At 33.9% G+C, this 18,387-nt stretch overlaps 3 protein-coding genes across 4 annotated transcripts in view; 1 reads left to right on the forward strand and 2 right to left on the reverse strand.

Moving 5' to 3' along the window:
• The first annotated feature begins 204 nt into the window (after positions 1 to 204).
• On the forward strand, positions 205 to 978 carry LOC132744483 (uncharacterized protein K02A2.6-like). The gene has a single exon (XM_060733207.1). It carries the CDS (start codon positions 205 to 207, stop codon positions 976 to 978), a length of 774 nt encoding a protein of 257 aa, XP_060589190.1.
• Positions 979 to 5,906: 4,928 nt separating this feature from the next.
• The window catches only part of LOC132744474 (uncharacterized), a 48,741-nt gene continuing 36,260 nt past the window's right edge, over positions 5,907 to 18,387 (reverse strand). The window contains exon 4 of one of the 2 annotated variants that reach the window (XM_060733196.1): positions 5,907 to 6,047. In XM_060733196.1, the coding sequence (XP_060589179.1) occupies positions 5,929 to 6,047 (119 nt within the window). In that variant the 3' untranslated portion in view covers positions 5,907 to 5,928. Of the gene's footprint in view, positions 6,048 to 11,002; positions 11,196 to 18,387 lie in introns of those variants that run through there. The other variant, XM_060733197.1, reaches the window with a different exon arrangement.
• On the reverse strand, positions 14,321 to 18,166 carry LOC132744467 (mucin-2-like). The gene is made up of 4 exons (XM_060733185.1): positions 18,163 to 18,166; positions 16,727 to 16,805; positions 15,315 to 15,829; positions 14,321 to 14,902 (listed from the first exon to the last, which is right to left on the reverse strand). The coding sequence occupies exons 1-4, from the start codon at positions 18,164 to 18,166 to the stop codon at positions 14,784 to 14,786; spliced, it is 717 nt and encodes a 238-aa protein (XP_060589168.1). The 3' UTR covers positions 14,321 to 14,783.

The following is an 18,387-nucleotide window of genomic DNA, read 5'->3' on the forward strand; positions in this document are numbered from 1 at the left end:
TCTGGAATACAAGTCATCGCAACAGAAGGAGCCATTAATCAGCTCTGAAATCCCAGACTATCCGTTTCAAATTGCAGGGTGTGACTTGTTCTCACTTAATGAGAAAAATTTCATGGTCTTGCCGATTACTATTCTAGGTATCCCATAGTTCATGAACTTTCGAACATAAAAAGTTCAACTGTTATTTCCCACCTGAAAGACATCATGTCACATTGGGGCATATGTGAGAAAATAGTCACTGATGGGGGTCCATGTTTTTCTAGTCAAGAATTTGATGAGTTTTCAAAGTCATGGGATTTTGTACATGTAAAATGTAGTCCATATCATAACCAAACAAATGGCTTGGCTGAGGCGATGGTTAAAGTTGCCAAACGTATACTTAAAAAGGCAAAAGATGATAATTCTGAACCGAGAATAGGATTTTTAGAATATCGTTCTACTCCTCTCGCTGATATAGGAAATTTCAGTCCAGCGCAGTTAGTCCAATCACGACAACTTCGTTCTATCCTTCCCACTGTAAGGGAAAACCTTATACCACGAGTACCGCCCCCTGATGTAGTCAAACAAAAAATCGCAGAATCCAAGGTCAAATCTAAGCATTACTATGATAAAAATGCTAAGCCTCTGTCTCCCTTAAATGTTGGAGATTCCGCTAGAATTCAACGTCTAGACAAGTCCTGGAGTCCCGCTGTTGTAATAAAAAATCACAGCGATAGGTCCTATATTGTTGAAACAGAAAACGGACAACAATATCGCAGAAATCGTAAAGATTTGTTGAAATCTAAAGAATCACCTTTATTGACACATGGTGCTTTGAATTCTGGCCTTGAAATGTCAGTTAATGACAGAATGATTAACGTAGGGTCAGAGCGTACCGATAGCAATAAACAGCCTGTGGTTTTGAATCCTCCGGATAATGCTAATTATTTCACTCGCGCAGGCAGAAAGGTGAAGCCACGTGCTGTAACAGACTTGTAAATAGACAGCGATTGTTTGGAATGAAGAAATTTACAGTATTAATCATGATTAGTACATGTTGTAAACGACTCATGATAATGAACATTTATTAACTACATGTTACTGTAATCATCATCTAATATAACGTTTTTCTTCCTTGAATTTATTTAAGCGTTATTCAAATAATCTATGCGGTTTTACTTATGATAAAATTATGTTTTAAATATAACAGTAATTTTGTAAAAGATGGAAGATGTAGCATGATGAGTAAACTGTAACATGATACTCTAGGTGCGTACAGCTCCTTTATAATAGAGAGTTCCCTAGATCATAGATACACTACCATCGCGGACACTGATATGTAAACACATGTATCATAGAATATAGTTTAGATAATAAACGTAGTTAAAGCACATATATATTTATGTCGTTCATAAACCCATGACGTAACAGACGGTTTTGTTACTGTTGTTGTTGTTGCTGCTGCCGCTGTTGGTGTTTCTGGTGCGGTACTTCGGGATGTCGTGGCAGCACTTGTACGTTTTGGGGGTGTAGGCGGTTGTTGGACTGTTGTTGGGGACGTTCTCTAAGTCGCTCGATTACCAGTGTCAATGTTACCAAAGCCACGCTTGTATCGTCTACAATACAAACAAAAATGCATTATAAATTTTATAGATATTAATTCCTAACAGGGTGGGTAGTCACCGTAACATTTGGTCACTGCAAAGGGCTGCACCCATGACTAAAATGCATTTGTAAATTTTTCTTTTGATCTTTCGCAATATTTAAATAATAAACATATCCCGCCTTTCATGTATTTTTTTGCAGATTCCGGTGGTACTTAGTAATTTTCCCAAATTTTCTATGCGGCAATATTTTGATGAAAATACATGTTTACGGTAACAGTGTGTCACAATTTCTGCATTTTTTTTCGAGAAAAGCACAAAAAGTTATGTTGGGCTATTGGCAAACTATGAACCACTGGATTTGGATTTTTTTGTCTGGAACACGGTGTATAAACGGAAAAAAATCTTTTTAAGTTGTTGGCATGGTCATTACCTGTGTCCCAATGTTTCCGTAAACCATCGTCACGTGACCACCAACCCTTAATTAAATTACTCCTTTTGAAATGTACGATTATTCTAGTCTCAGGTCAGTCTTGTCTAGACAACAGGTTCTAGGGCTGGTCAATTATCTGGCGAAACAGTAAGTTAAAGGACACGTGACTCCAGCATTAGTAATAACCTTAGTAATAATTTCTGGGACTTCCGGTCTCAGAATAAACTTCTTTATGTGGTCCATCCAGTCTCAGAATTAAATTTTCTATGTTGTCATTCGGTCTCAGAATAAACTTCTCTATGTGGTAAATCCTATCCCAGAATTAAATTTTCTATGTGGTAAATCCTATCTCAGAATTAAATTTTCTATGTGGTAAATCCGGCCTCAGAATTAACTTTTTTTATGTGGTCAATCCGTTCTTAGAATTGACATCTCTATTTGGTCAATCCGGTCTTACACTAAGTACTGGTCAGTCCGGTGTTAACAATAAAATTCAGGAATTGTCAGTTCGGTCTTCGGAAAAAAAGTTCTAGGATTGGACAGTCCGATAACTACAATAAGTTTTAGGACCAATCCGTGGAAAATTTTGCTGAAATTTCACGAACTAATATATGGTAAATGTAAGTCTTAACTCACCCTACTACTACTGGAAGAAAATTCTGAGATTTAGGGAAGTGAACGTCTTTGAATAATGCCACGTCATCGTCTTCACCTGTAAAAAATATCGCCTTCTTAAAGCTACATGCCTCCAGATGAGTCAAAATACTTCAATCAAATCACTTGAGATAAAAATGTACTAAGATGTTAGGAAAGTAAAATGTTTCAAGGTTCAAGTAATATTTTATATATACTTGTGCGAGTAATGACTGATTTTTCATAATTTATATTTCTACTGCGTTACTAACGCAGTAGAGGCAATTTATGCATATTTTGACCACTTTTTGGTAATTTACGTGGTTTGTAAGTGCCATTGATAAAGAGTAACTTGTTTCCTATAGGTTACTTCACAATCTTACACATTCAAATATATTTTCAAAATTTTCACGAAATTTAGCGTGAATCTGGAGGCGTGCTGCTTTAATAGATAACTGGTTTATTCATCATATTCATAATCACCACTTTCATTCTTAATATCATCATTAGCATCATTATTACCATTTACTTTTCATTTAGCTGATAAAATTTTGGTCATTGATATTCCTTTCGAACTCAATTTTTATTCCATTGCCCCATAAACTTTTTTATAAGAAGAATACCATTAATTTCTGAAAATGAAATATTGAATGACTTACCACAAGCTAACCAAGAATATAAAGACACTAAAATTATATCTGAAGTTATTCCTCGCCCGACGTGCTTGCTGATCTGCATTTTCTTGTAGAATTATAACCAATTAGTAAAGATAGCTTTTATATAACAAGAAAGGTTGTGTATCAAAGCTCCGGATCGCTCACCTCAGATTCATGCTGTAGAAAAGGTAAAGCCAGTGAGGCAGTCACATATTTTCTCTAGGCTGCATAAATTTTAAAAAGTATGTAGATGTCTGCTTCACAGTGCTTCATGACAAATATCTAGCCCGTGGCATTGTAATTTCTAAGGATATGATTTTCATAGATCTACGAAGGATGGAATCACATGTCATACCACCTAATTATTTAAGGATCATTCTTGTAAAGTTTGGTTAAAATCCATCAAGTGGTTTAAGAATTGTTGTAAAAAGAAATTGTGGACAACGGCTGACGTCGGACACACTGCCATGAGAAAAGCTGAGCACTTTGTGCTTAGGTGAGCTAAAAATCCGTATTGACTGAGACTCAAATTCATTACCACGAGCTTAAAATGGTTTGCTTTATGCTTAAAAAAGGCAAAATACAGAAAATATGTTTCACTGCAGTGAAAAATTAATTTGTACAGTGAACAAAAAAAATATGCAAAATATATGCATTTTATTTCATCAGTATAATTTTAAAACATTCATTTAAAATTTGCAACATCATCAAAAGAACAAGATCTACAAAACGCCAAATTTCAGAATGCACGGGAAGACTGGACAATTAACGTTAAAAAATGAAGAAAACGTACAAAAGGCCTAATATAGAAAATATAGAAGATATTAACATTTCTAGACGAATTTGACTGCTAAGTCAGTAGAACATCATCCTAGCAACACCTTTTGGACATCAAGCCAAGATCAGTATTTGATGTAAAATAATAAAAATGAACTTATTATCAACATTCAAGGCATATAATGGCATCTTCCAAAATACTAATTAACAAAGATAAAAAACTTTGCACACTTCCACAAACTTTGCTGTCAAGTTTCCAAGATTTGATCTATTTATAGAAAACTATTAATTTTATTACTATTTTTATCTAACGCGTGAATTACCCATCTTACATAATTTGTATATATTTTGTACAAATTATCCTGATGTAAAACCAGATAGGTTCGAAATCGTTAGATCTTAATTAGAATATTGTTCATATTTATACGGTGTTGACATATGGTTTCTTTGTATTGTTCCATTTCAACCATTTCATTTATAAGTCTATAATAAATGGTGTTATTTTGCTTGATAAATGGACCTAAAACCTTTGCACATATAACAAAGATGTAAGATGAAATCGGATCACCTTCTGACAAAGCTTTGATAAAAAACAACATAATGGCATTTAATTATCTCTCACAGCCATTAAAGTTTGCATTTAGAGAATAATTAAACATGCTGTTGACATGCTAGATTTGTTTATAAACCATTCAGTATTGTACAAACATATTAAATTGCTTGGGAATTTAATAATGTATTATTATATAGGTGAAAATTTATTTATAATTCAGGAAATTACGCTTCATCATTTTGTTTGCATATTGTCTAGGCAATTTATTGTCTTGCTTTCATGCATTAATATTGAAAATTATCATATTTCATTGGTGTTATGATAGTGTAAAGTGATGCTGAAACTCAACAAGGCAGACAAGATTACAAAAATAATAGAAAAGCAACTGTTTTTGCTAGCAGTAAAGCTCGCATGACCACATTTGTTTTGCTAGCAATTTAGCTCTCTTAAACACAGGAACTGCCTTTGCCAGTAGTTTAGTTCACCTCAGCAGAAAGCAACTGCCTTAGCTAGCAGGTACAAAGCAGCCGTTTGTTTGGTAGCAATTAAGCTCACCTCAGCACATAGCAACCGTGTTTGCTAGCAAATAAGCTCACATGAGCACATATAAACTGTATTTGCTAGCAATTTAGCCCACCATAGCATCGTAGCCATTGCTAGCAATTACGCTTACCTAAGCACATATAAACTGTGTTTGATAGCAATTTACATATAGCTCACCCGAGCACACATTATTCATAGGTGATTCATTAGGATTAGTTAGGTATTTAATAAATAGTTTCTTCTGTATATGTTGGACCAAACTTGATATAAATCACATAGCACATAGCAACCGTGTTTGCTAGCAAATAAGCTCACATGAGCACATATAAACTGTATTTGCTAGCAGTTTAGCCCACCATAGCATCGTAGCCATTGCTAGCAATTACGCTTACCTAAGCACATATAAACTGTGTTTGCTAGCAATTTACATATAGCTCACCCGAGCACACATTATTCATAGGTGATTCATTAGGATTGGTTAGGTATTTTAATGAAGAGTTTCTTCTGTAAATGTTGGACCAAACTTGATATAAATCGTGTTCAATTTGAAGCGAAGTATAAGGTTGTGAGGTTTTTGGTCACATGATCTAAGCATAGCAAACGTTGCACTTTGAACGGCAAAAATTAATGTCTGTTTGATAGGCCAGTAGTAAATTAAGACATGTAGATTTTTTTTAAGAAACAAACTCGTATGTTTGTCTTGTGTTCTTCTGTGCGTCCGTCTCTGTCTTTGTAAATTAGGAGGTTTGGTTATTGAAATAGAATATGTTCTGCAATAATAATAATGAAAGAAATATATGTGAGCGTCTTAGATATCACGTGACCAGCGCTTGTTGTAGTCTCTTTTGTGGAATCTGTTACATTACCACCTGTAAGAAAAGATAAGAGTTCCTTATATTGTATTTCATTTATGATATTTAAATAGATGTTTATAAGAAAAAAATCGTTGACAACTTAGAAAAAAAACAGATTAATAGTCTTATAACACTGAATACGGACAAATATCCCGGAAAAATAGTTTGTAATGAGAAATGAAATGTTGTAACATTGAAAAATTTAACAATGATTTAAATGAATGCAATATTTTTACTTTTATAAGGAATGTTTGGGGGGTTTTTTTTGTTTTGTTTTTTTTGGTCTTTTTTGACAACTTCATTTTTTATGAGACGACTCCTTGTGTCATTCGTATTCTGCGGAAAGCTCAGTGGTTTGCTTCTATATGACTGATTAAATTCTTTCTTTGGTCGATACAATTGTCTGTATGTGTGCATTTTTCTGCAAGTGTCAAAATATTAAGCTGTACCTGATGTTATTTCTGTTGTTACTGTAGATATTGTTGCTTCTGCTGCTGGTTTTTCTGGTGGGTGACTTTGTGGTGTCGTTGATGTAACACTAGTATGATCTGGGGTTGAAGACGGGTTTAAGACTGTTGTTATTGTCGGTGTTGGCAATGTAGGATATGATGTTGTTGTCTTTTGTGAGACTGTTGTTGTAGGTGGCCTCAGAGTTGCTCGACTACCAGTGTCAATGTCTAAAAAGCCACGCTTGTATCGTCTGCAAAACAAACAAAATACATTATAGATAGTAAAACTTAACTGGGTGGGTAATCATGTGACATATTTTTACCGTAACATTTTTAACGTAGCAAAGGCTGCTTCAATTACTAAAATGCAATTGCTAATTTTTCTTTTAATCTTTCGCAATATTTGAATAAGAAACATTTCCCGTATTCCGTATCATTTTGCCGGTTCAGGTGGTAGTTAGTCCTTTTCAAATTTTTTATGCGACAATATTTTGATGAAAATATGCGGTAACATTATGTCAAAATTTTTGCAATCGTATCGAGAAAAGCACAAAAAGTTATATAAGCAAACTATGAACCATTGGATTTGTGGATTTGGATTTTTTTTTGCCTGAAACACGGTGTATAAATGAGAAAAAAATCCCTTTTAAGTCGTAGGCATGGTCATTAACGGTGTATCAATGTTTCCGTAAACCGTCAAGTGACCACTAACCCTGAACTAAATTACTCCTGTTAAAATTTGCGATCTTTTCAGTCTTGGTAGCAGAATCAGGGAACAGGTCAGTCTAGTCTAGACAAAAGGTTCCAGATATGCTAATCATCTTTCGAAGCAGTTAGTCAAAGGATTTGTGACTCCGGCCTTTGTAATAATTCTAGGACTTGACATTTCAGGATTTGAATAACTTTATTGCTTATCAATCCGGTCTCAGAATTAACGTATCTATGTGGTAAATACGGCCTCGGAATTAACTTCTCAATGTGGTCAATCTGGCCTCTGAATTAATTTCTCAATGTGGTCAATCCGGTCTCAAAATTAATTTCTCTATGTGGTCAATCCTGTCTCAGAATTAACTTCCTTTGTGGTCAATCCGGTCTCAAAATTAATTTCTCTATGTGGTCAATCCGGTCTCAGAATTAACTTCTCTATGTGGTCAATCCATTCTCAGAATTAACTTCTCTATGTGGTCAATCCGGTCTAAGAATTAACTTCTCTATGTGGTCAATCCGGTCTCAGAATTAATTTCTCAATGTGGTCAATTCGGTCTCAGAATTAACTTCTCTATGTGGTCAATTCGGTCTCAGAATTAATTTCTCAATGTGGTCAATCTGGTCTCAGAATTAATTACTCTATGTGGTCAATCCGGTCTCAAAATTAATTTCTCTATGTGGTCAATCCGGTCTCAAAATTAACTTCTCTATGTGGTCAATCCGGTCTCAGAATAAACTTCTCTATGTGGTCAATCCAGTCTCAGAATTAACTTCTCTATGTGGTCAATCCGGTCTCAGAATTAACTTCTCTATGTGGTCAATTCGGTCTCAGAATTAATTTCTCAATGTAGTCAATCCGGTCTCAGAATTAACTTCTTTATGTGGTCAATCCGGTCTCAGAATTAATTTCTCTATGTGATCAATCCGGTCTAAGTGCTGGTCAGTCAGTTCTATGAATTCTCAATCGGGTCTCATAATCAATTTCTCTATTTGGTCAATCCGGTCTCAGAATTTACTTCTCTTTGTGGTCAATCCAGTCTCAGAATTAACTTCTCTAGGTGGTCAATCCGGTCTAAGAATTAACTTCTCTATGTGGTCAATTCGGTCTCAGAATTAATTTCTCAATGTGGTCAATCCGGTCTCAGAATAAACTTCTCTATGTGGTCAATCCGGTGTAAGAATCAACTTCTTTTTGTGTTCAATCCGGTCTCAGAATAAACTTCTCTATGTGGTCAGTCCGGTCTCAGAATTAATCCCAATGTAGTCAATCTGGTCTCAGAATTAATTACTCTATGTGGTGAATCCAGTCTCAAAATTAATTTCTCTATGTGGTCAATCCGGTCTTAGAATAAACTTCTCTATGTGGTCAATCCAGTCTCAGAATTAACTTCTCTATGTGGTCAATCCGGTCTAAGAATTAACTTCTCTATGTGGTCAATCCGGTCTCAAAATTAATTTCTCAATGTGGTCAATCCGGTCTCAGAATTAACTTCTCTATGTGGTCAATCCGGTCTAAGAATTAACTTCTTTATGTGGTCAATCCGGTTTCAGAATTAACTTCTCTATGTGGTCAGTCCGGTCTCAGAATTAATTTCTCAATGTGGTCAATCTGGTCTCAGAATTAATTTCTCTATGTGGTCAATCCGGTCTCAGAATTAACTTCTCTATGTGGTCAATCCGGTCTCAGAATTAATTTCTCAATGTGATCAATCCGGTCTCACACTAAGTGCTGGTCAGTCAGTTCTATGCATTAAAATCTAGGAATTGTGAGTCTGGTCTACGCTAAAAGTTCTAAGATTGGACAGTCCGGTATCGACAATAAGGTTTATAGGACCAATCCGTGGAAAATTTTGCTGAAATTTCACGAGATAATCTATGGAAAATGTAAGTCTTAACTCACCCTACTACTACTGGAAGAACATTCAGAGATTTAGGGAAGTGAACGCCTTTGAATAATGCCACCCCATCGTCTTCAGCTGTAAGAAATATTACTTCTTAATAGATATCTAGTTTATTCATCATCATAATCGTCACTTTCATTCTCAATTTTATTATTTTCATCACCATATCATCATCATTATCATTTACTATTCATTTAGCTGATAAAATTTTGGTCATTCGAAATCAATTTTTTTATTCCACTGCCCCATAAACTTTTTCAACAATTTCTGTATATAAAAACAATACCATTAACTTCTGCAAATGAAATATTGAATGACTTACCACAAGCTAACCAAGAATATAACGACACTAAAATTATGTCTGAAGTTATTCCTCGCCCGACGTGTTTGCTGATCTGCATTTTCTTGTAGATTTAAAACCAATAAGTAAAGATAGCTTTTATATAACAAGAAAGATTGTGTATCAAAGCCCCGGATAGCTCACCTGAGATTCATGCCAGAAAAAATAAAGCCAGTGAGGAAGTCACATTTTCTCTGCACTGCATAATTTTTAAAATGTTTGTAGATGTCTGCTTCAGAGTGCTTCATGACCATGTCATTGTAATTTCTAAGGATATGATTCACATGTCATACCACTTAAGGATCATTCTTGTAAAGTTTGGTCAAAGTCCATCAAGTGGTTAAAAAAATTGTTGTAAAAGAAATTGCGGACAACGGCTGACGACGGACACACTGCCATGATGATCACTTTGTGCTCAGGTGAGCTAGATTTCCCGTATTGCCTGGGACTCAAATTCGTTACCACGAGCTGACAAATGGTTTTCTGGGAAAATGCACTTAACAATTACATGTTTTGTGGTCAGTGATTCCTGACAATCGGATATAAAGAGAACTTCTTAGCAACTAGCTTGCACTATAAAAACAGATATAGGTTATTTAACGTACAATGTACTTCTGTTTCCGTATGGAAACGTATTTTTACAATGACATCTTCTTGTTTTGTAATTGTGTTCATAATACCGACTTTACATCAGTAATAAAGAAATTTGCGAATTATGTAAACTAAGAGAAGTCGATGATGAATGCCATCGTTATCAAATATAAACCATTTAACATATTTGGAATGAAAATAATCAAAGATTAAGCTAGACTAGTAAAACTAGCGATCTTATTCACTCTATGTTATTGTTTTTGGTCGAGTATAGAATTTATGTTTCATAAGCCATTTGAACTGTATTGTTATACTTTATAATTAAGAATAGTTATACAAAATAACGAATTTATAGGTTTCTTCGAGAATATATTTAAATGACATACACATGAATTTTCTCCTTAAAATGCACGCAAGTCATAAAATGCTTAATATACATTTAAACGGACAAAAAATCCGTATTATGTAAGTTACAAATACGGGGCTTTTTATTTAACGTTTGCTTCAAGTTGTTGCCCTTTGATGACGTCATTGTCGGATACGGCGGACATTGCCGATATGACTAACTTTTAATTTATAATTTTTATTTGGAAGCTTTCACTCAACATTTGTGATTCATCATTATTTTTAACAAAAAATGAAAATATATCTAAAGATAATGTCAACTTTTCAAGAGAATATCCCCAAAGATTACATATTTTTTCAAGAATAGATATTTTGACGTAAAAAGTTGTAATATTTCTGCAAGTGATTAGCCTTTGTGACATGTAAACAGAGCCAGATCACCCTGTACATACTAAGTATTGCAGTCTGACATGGCTTTATTCTATTGGCCGATCCAATGTCTACATTGATTTCCTCAAACTTAATAATTGACAGTTCCAAAAATGGAAGCTGGACAAGTCCTTCATTTTAACCTAAGCACCTTCATTTTCTGCACTGCTCTTCTGCAAACAACATCCGTAACGTTTGTTTTGTTTGTTTTTGTTTTTTTTTTCTATTTTTAAAACTTATTTTGGGGTATTTCAAAAAAGTGAACAAAAAGGAGAATTTGGTTATTGAAATAGAATATATTCTATAATAATAATAGTGAAAGAAATATATGCGAGCGTCTTAGAGATCACGTGACCAGCGCTTGTTGTAGTCTCTCTTGTGGAATCTGTTACATTACCACCTGTAATGAAAGATAGATTATATAATACATCTATAAGGAAATACGTGTATATACAATTAACAACCATAAATCATTAAATACGGATAAATTCTTAATATTCTTTATCGTTCGCTAAATTCGAAAATATTTTTTCATGCAGAATTTCTATGACTTTGAAATAAATGAAATATTCTTAAGTTGTAAGGTATGATTTTTGACCACATTATCATTTTAATATGAGAGACTTTATTGTGTTTGACGGGAGGGATTTCGTCCGTACAGATAGAACAGGCAAAATTATTTGTTTTATCTAAATAGAGTGAAATCCTTCTTTGGTTGATATATTTGTGTATGTGCATTAAATACTGAAAGTGTCAAAATATAAAGCTGTATTTATATGAGATATACCTGTTGGGGTTGAGGAAACACCATCTCAGATTGATTGTGATTCAGAAAATACTGAGAATAAATCAGACAATGATAACGTGGCTAGTGAAGAAGTCAAGGCAGAGTCAATGAAATTGTAGATGGTGTAAAAATTGAATTTTCTGCAAGGAATACTTTTAATAGAAAATATATTTTAATACATTAAAATTAACTACTGTATTTATTTATTGAACAGTCTAGGGAAGGGAGTTTTTTTATGATATAACAGTTAAAGATTAAAATGAATTTTATAGTGATGTATAGGTCTTTTAAATAAAGATGTACATGGTTGTTCTAAAAACAATATAGGGATCACCTCCCGGTAGTCTGTCCATCTGTTTGTCACAAAACTTGTTCGAACCACTGCTTAAATAAGACTGTTGCAATTTTATCCAAACTTTACAGGAATGATCAGTGACGAGTCTAAGTCAGTGATTTTTAAGTTGTGGCTTTTTAATGATTTTTATGCCCCTGGACATTTATTTATACACTGTAGTAATTGAACCGTCCATCTGTCTGTCTGTAAAAGGTTAACCTAAACTGGCAAGTTGGTTATAACTATAAGTTTTAGCTGTAAGATTAACCTGTATGGGTTAAGACCGCCTCCCTGGTCGAGGCGTTAGAGTCAATGACTTCTAATCCAGTAACCTCTCTGGCGTGGGTTGATCCCCGGGAGAGGCTTTGGTAGCTTAGCGCGGAGGAAGGTAGTCTAGTACTGGTGTAACTCTCCAGGAATGATGGTTAGGAAACTACCCGCCTATATGACTGATATACTGTTCGGAAAAGGCGTAAAATGCAACTTACAAACAAGCAAACCAGTATGGCTTCATAATTTACACACTTATCAATTCAAAGTACATGATAAGGGCAAGTTAAATCACTATTGCTTCCATTTTTACCAAATTATTGCCCTTGTCAGCTCTTTTAAAATGGTTATGGTTAACCTAAACCATCAAGTTTTATTTATCCTTATCTATCTATACAAATGGATTCATAATTGTAACACTTGTCAATACAAAGCACATGAAGTTGCCAAGTTATATAACTGTGCCATCCATATTTCCCAGTATTTTTACTTTTTCACTTTGAAAATAAGGCTTTGTATCATTAACCTATTTTTTCCAGTTGGATTTATCTTAAATTTGTCCTTATAAGTTAATTTATTTAATGATATCTTCCATATTTGGTAGGTGGATACCTTAAATGGTCCTCTAAGTTCTAACATTTTTGGTTTGAAAATTATCATATTTCATATTACTCAATGAAAATAATCATGTATTTGTAGAAAATACATGAATTTTCTGATTATTATATACTTTTTTCTCTTTATTAAGAAGGAAGTAGTCCAGCAAGACACCAGTGAAAATACAGAAAATATGTTTTCACTGCAGTGAAAAATAAATTTGTACAGTGAAAAAAAAACTATTCAAAATAAATATATGCATTTTATTTCATCAGAATGATTTTAAAAATTTCATTTATAAATTTGCAACATCATCAAAAGAACAAGACCTAAAAACGCCAAATTTCAGAATGCACGGGAAGACTGGACAATTAAAGTTTAAAAAATGAAGAAAACGTACAAAAGGCCTTATATAGAAGATATTATAATTTCTAGACGAATTTGACTGCTAAACCAGTAGAACATCATCCTAGCAACACCTCTTGGACATCAACAATTTGCCAAGATCAGTATTTGATATAAAATAATAAAAATGAACTTATTATCAACATTCAAAGCATATATGGCATCTTCCAAAATACTAATAAACATAGATAAAAAAACTTTGCACACTTCAACAAAATTTGCTGGCAATTTTCCTAGTTTTTGAACTATTTTTAGAAAACTATTAATTTTGTTACGATTTTTTTTTATCTACCAGTGACTTACCATCTTACACAATTTGTATACCTTAGATAGATTTATTTTGTACAAATTATCCTGACGAAGAACCATAGAAGATCAAAACCGATAGATCTTAATTCAAATATTGTTCATATTTATCCGGTGTTGCGGTACGGTTTCTTTGTATTGTTCCTTTTCAGCCTTTTCATTTATAAGTATTTTATAAATGATGTTATTTTGCTTGATAACTGAACCTAAAATTCAGCACATTAAACAAAGATGTAAGATGAAATTGGATCACCTTCTGACAATAAGCTTTAATAAATAACAACAGAATGTTATTAGATCATCTTTCACAGCCATTAAAGATTGCATTTAGAGAATAATTAGACATGATGTTAACAGGCTAAATTTGTTTGTAAACCATTCATTATTGTACAAACATACAATATTGGCGAGGAATTTATTAATGTGTTATTATAATATAGGTGAAAATTTATTTATTATTCAGGAAATGACGCTACATCATTTTGTTTGTATATTGTCTGGGCAATTTATTGTCTTGCTTTCCTTAATATTGAAAATTATCATATTAACTCATTGGTGTTATGATAGTGTAAGGTGATGCTGAAACTCAACAAGGCAGACAAGATTACAAAAATAATAGAATAACTAATGTTTTGCTAGCAGTAAAGCTCACATGACCACATAACAATTGTTTTGCTAGCAATTTAGCTCACTTAGACACAGGAACTGCCTTTGCAAGCAGTTTAGTTCACCTCAGCACAAAGCAACTGCCTTAGCTAGCAGGCACAAATCAGCCGGTTTTTTTTGTTTTGTTTTTTTGGTAGCAATTAAGCTCACCTTAGCACATAGCAATCGTGTTTGCTAGCAAATAAGCTCACATGAGCACATATAAACTGTATTTGCTAGCAGTTTAGCCCATCATAGCATCGTAGCCATTGCTAGCAATTTACATATAGCTCACCCGAGCACACATCATTCATAGGTGATTCATTAGGATTGGTTAGGTATTTTAATGAAGAGTTTCTTCTTTATATGTTGGACAAGCTTGATATGAATCGGGTTCAATTTTAAGCGAAGTATAAGTATAATAAAGAAAGCTGTGATGTTTTTGGTCACTTGATCTACATGATCTAAGCATAGCAAACGCTGAAAATTGAACGGCAAAATGTCTGTTTGATAAGGCCATTAGAAAATTATAACCTGTTGATTGTTTTTTTAGAAACAAACTCGTATGTTTGTCTTGTGTTCATCTGTGCGTCCGTATGTTCTACAAACTCTATGTCTTTAAATTTGTAAATTAGGAGGTTTGGTTATTGAAATAGAATATATTCTACAATAATAATAATGAAAGAAATATATGTGAGCGTCTTAGATATCACGTGACCAGCGCTTGATGTAGTCTCTTTTGTTGTATCTGTTACATTTTCACCTGTAAGACAAGATAAGAGTTCCTTATATGGTATTGGACATTTTTATAAAAAAAACGTTCACATCGTAAACAGATTAAAAGTCATAAAACAAGGAATACGGACTAAAATGAGTAAAATCCCCGAAAAAATAGTATGTAGTGAGAAAAGAAATGTTGCAACATTTAAAGTTTAACAGTGATTATAATAAATGCAATATTCTTTACTTTTATAAGGAAAGTTGTTTTTTTACTTTTTTATGAGACGACTTATTGTATCTGACGGGAGGGAATTTTATTCGTATTCTTAGGAAAGCTCAGTGGTTTGTATTTATATGAATGATTTTAATTTTTTCTTTGGTTGATTAGTTGATTAATTTGTGAATGTGCATTATTCCGAAAGTACAAAATAAGGCTATATTTATCAGAAATGTACCTGTTTGTGTTGTGTAAACAATTTGTATTTTTGTTTCTGCTGTTACTGTACTTGTTGCTACCGCAGCTGGTTTTTCTGGTTGGTGACTTAGTGGTGTGATTGATGAAACACTAGTACAGTCTAGGGGTGTAGACAGTTTTGAGACGGTTGTAGTTGTTCCTGCTTCTGCTGCTGCTTTTTCTGGTAGGTTACCTTGGGTTGCCGTGGAAACACTTGTACGATCTGGAGTTGTAGTCTGTTTTGTGATTGTTGTTGCTGCTGCCGCTGTTGCTTTTCCTGGTAGGTAACCTTGGGTTGCCGTGGAAACACTAGTACGATCTGGCGGTGTAGACGGTTTTGTTACTGTTGTTGTTGTTGCTGCTGCTGCTGTTGGTGTTTCTGGTGCGGTACTTCGGGATGTCGTGGCAACACTTGTACGTTTTGGGGGTGTAGGCGGTTGTTGGACTGTTGTTGGGGACGTTCTCTCAGTTGCTCGATTACCAGTGTCAATGTTACCAAAGCCACGCTTGTATCGTCTACAATACAAAAACAAAAATGCATTATAAATTTTGTAGATATTAAAACCTAACAGGGTGGGTAGTCACCGTAACGTTTGGTCACTGCGAAATGCTGCACCCATGACTTAGATGCATTTGTAAATTTTTCTTTTGATCTTTTGCAATATTTAAATAATAAACATATTCCGCCTTTCATGTATTTTTTTTGCAGATTCCGATGGTACGTAGTAATTTTCCCAAATTTTCTATGCGGCAATATTTTTATGAAAATACATGTTTACGGTAACAGTGTGTCACAATTTCTGCAATTTTTTCGAGAAAAGCACAAAAAGTTATATCGGCAAACTATGAACCATAGGATTTGGAATTTTTTGCCTGGAACACGGTGTGTAAACGGAAAAAATCTTTTTAAGTTGTTGGCATGGCCATTAGTCTGTGTCCCAATGTTTACGTAAACCATCGTCACGTGACCACCAACCCTTAATCAAATTACTCCTTTTCAAATGTACGATTATTCTAGTCTCCGCAGCAGAGTCTTTGACAGGTCAGTTTTGTCTAGACAACAGGTTCTTAGGCTGGTCAATCATCTGGCGAAACAGTAAGTTAAAGGACCTGTGACTCCAGCATTAGTAATAACCTAAGTAATAATTTCTGGGACTTCCGGTCTCAGAATAAACTTCTTAATGTTGTAAATCCGGTCTCAGAATTAAGTTTTCTATGTGGTGAATTAAATTTACTATGTGGTAAATCCGGCCTCAGAATAAACTTTTTTATGTGGTCAATTCGGTCTTACACTAAGTACTGGTCAGTCCGGTGTTAGCAATAAAATTCAGGAATTGTCAAACCGGTCTTCGCAAAAAGTTCTAGGACTGGACAGTCCGATATCGGCAATAAGTTATGCAAGTCTTTACTCACCCGACTACTACTGGAAGAACATTCTGAGATTTAGGGAAGTGAACACCTTTGTACAATGCCGCATTGTTATCGTCTTCAGCTGTAAAAGATATCGCCTTCTTAATAGATAACTAGTTTATTCATCATATTCATAATCACCACTTTCATTCTTAATATTATAATTTTCATCATCATCATTATTACCATTTACTTTTCATTTAGCTGATAAAATTTTGGTCATTGATATTCCTTTCGAAGTCAATTTTTTTATTACATTGCCCCGTAAACTTTTTAAATAATTTCTGTTTATGAAAAATACCATTAAATTCTGCAAATGAAATATTGAATGACTTACCACAAGCTAACCAAGAATATAAAGACACTAAAATTATATCTGAAGTTATTCCTCGCCCGACGTGTTTGCTGATCTGCATTTTCTTGTAGAATTAAAACCAATTAGTAAAGATAGCTTTTATATAACAAGAAAGGTTGTGTATCAAAGCTCCGGATCGCTCACCTGAGATTCATGCTGTAGAAAAGGTAAAGCCAGTGAGGCAGTCACATATTTTCTCTAGGCTGCATAATTTTTAAAAAGTATGTAGATGTCTGCTTCAAAGTGCTTCATGACAAATATCTAGCCCGTGGCATTGTAATTTCTAAGGATATGATTTTCAAAGATCTACGAAGAATGGAATCACATGTCATACCACCTAAGGATCATTCTTGTAAAGTTTGGTCAAAATTCATCAAGCGGTTTAAAAATTGTTGTAAAGAGAAATTGTGGACAACGGCTAACGTCGGACACACTGCCATGAGGAAAGCTGAGCACTTTGTGCTCAGGTGAGCTAAACATCCCGTATTGCCTGGGACTCAAATTCGTTACCACGAGCTTAAAATGGTTTGCTTTATGCTTAAAAAGGCAAAATACAGAAAATATGTTTCACTGCAGTGAAAAATAAATTTGTACAGTGAACAAAAAAAAACTATGCAAAATGTATGCATTTTATTTCATCAGTATAATTTTAAAAAAATTCATTTAAAATTTGCAACATCATCAAAAGAACAAGATCTACAAAACGCCAAATTTCAGAATGCACGGGAAGACTGGACAATTAACGTTAAAAAATGAAGAAAACGTACAAAAGGCCTAATATAGAAAATATAGAAGATATTAACATTTCTGGACGAATTTGACTGCTAAGTCAGTAGAACATCATCCTAGCAACACCTTTTGGACATCAACAATTTGCCAAGATCAGTATTTGATGTAAAATAATAAAAATGAACTTATTATCAACATTCAAAGCATATAATGGCATCTTCCAAAATACTAATTAACAAAGATAAAACAAAAACTTTGCACACTTCCACAAACTTTGCTGGCAAGTTTCCAAGATTTGATCTTTTTATAGAAAACTATTAATTTTGTTACAATTTTTATCTACCGCGTGAATTACCCATCTTACATAATTTGTATATATTTTGTACAAATTATCCTGATGTAGAACCAGATAGGTTCGAAATCGTTAGATCTTAATTAGAATATTGTTCATATTTATACGGTGTTGACATATGGTTTCTTTGTATTGTTCCATTTCAACCATTTCATTTATAAGTCTATAATAAATGGTGTTATTTTGCTTGATAAATGGACCTAAATCCTTTGCACATATAACAAAGAT

Source organism: Ruditapes philippinarum, unplaced genomic scaffold (genome assembly GCF_026571515.1).
Source record: "Ruditapes philippinarum isolate M1 unplaced genomic scaffold, ASM2657151v2 ctg619_1_1_1_1, whole genome shotgun sequence".
Taxonomy (NCBI): domain Eukaryota; kingdom Metazoa; phylum Mollusca; class Bivalvia; order Venerida; family Veneridae; genus Ruditapes; species Ruditapes philippinarum.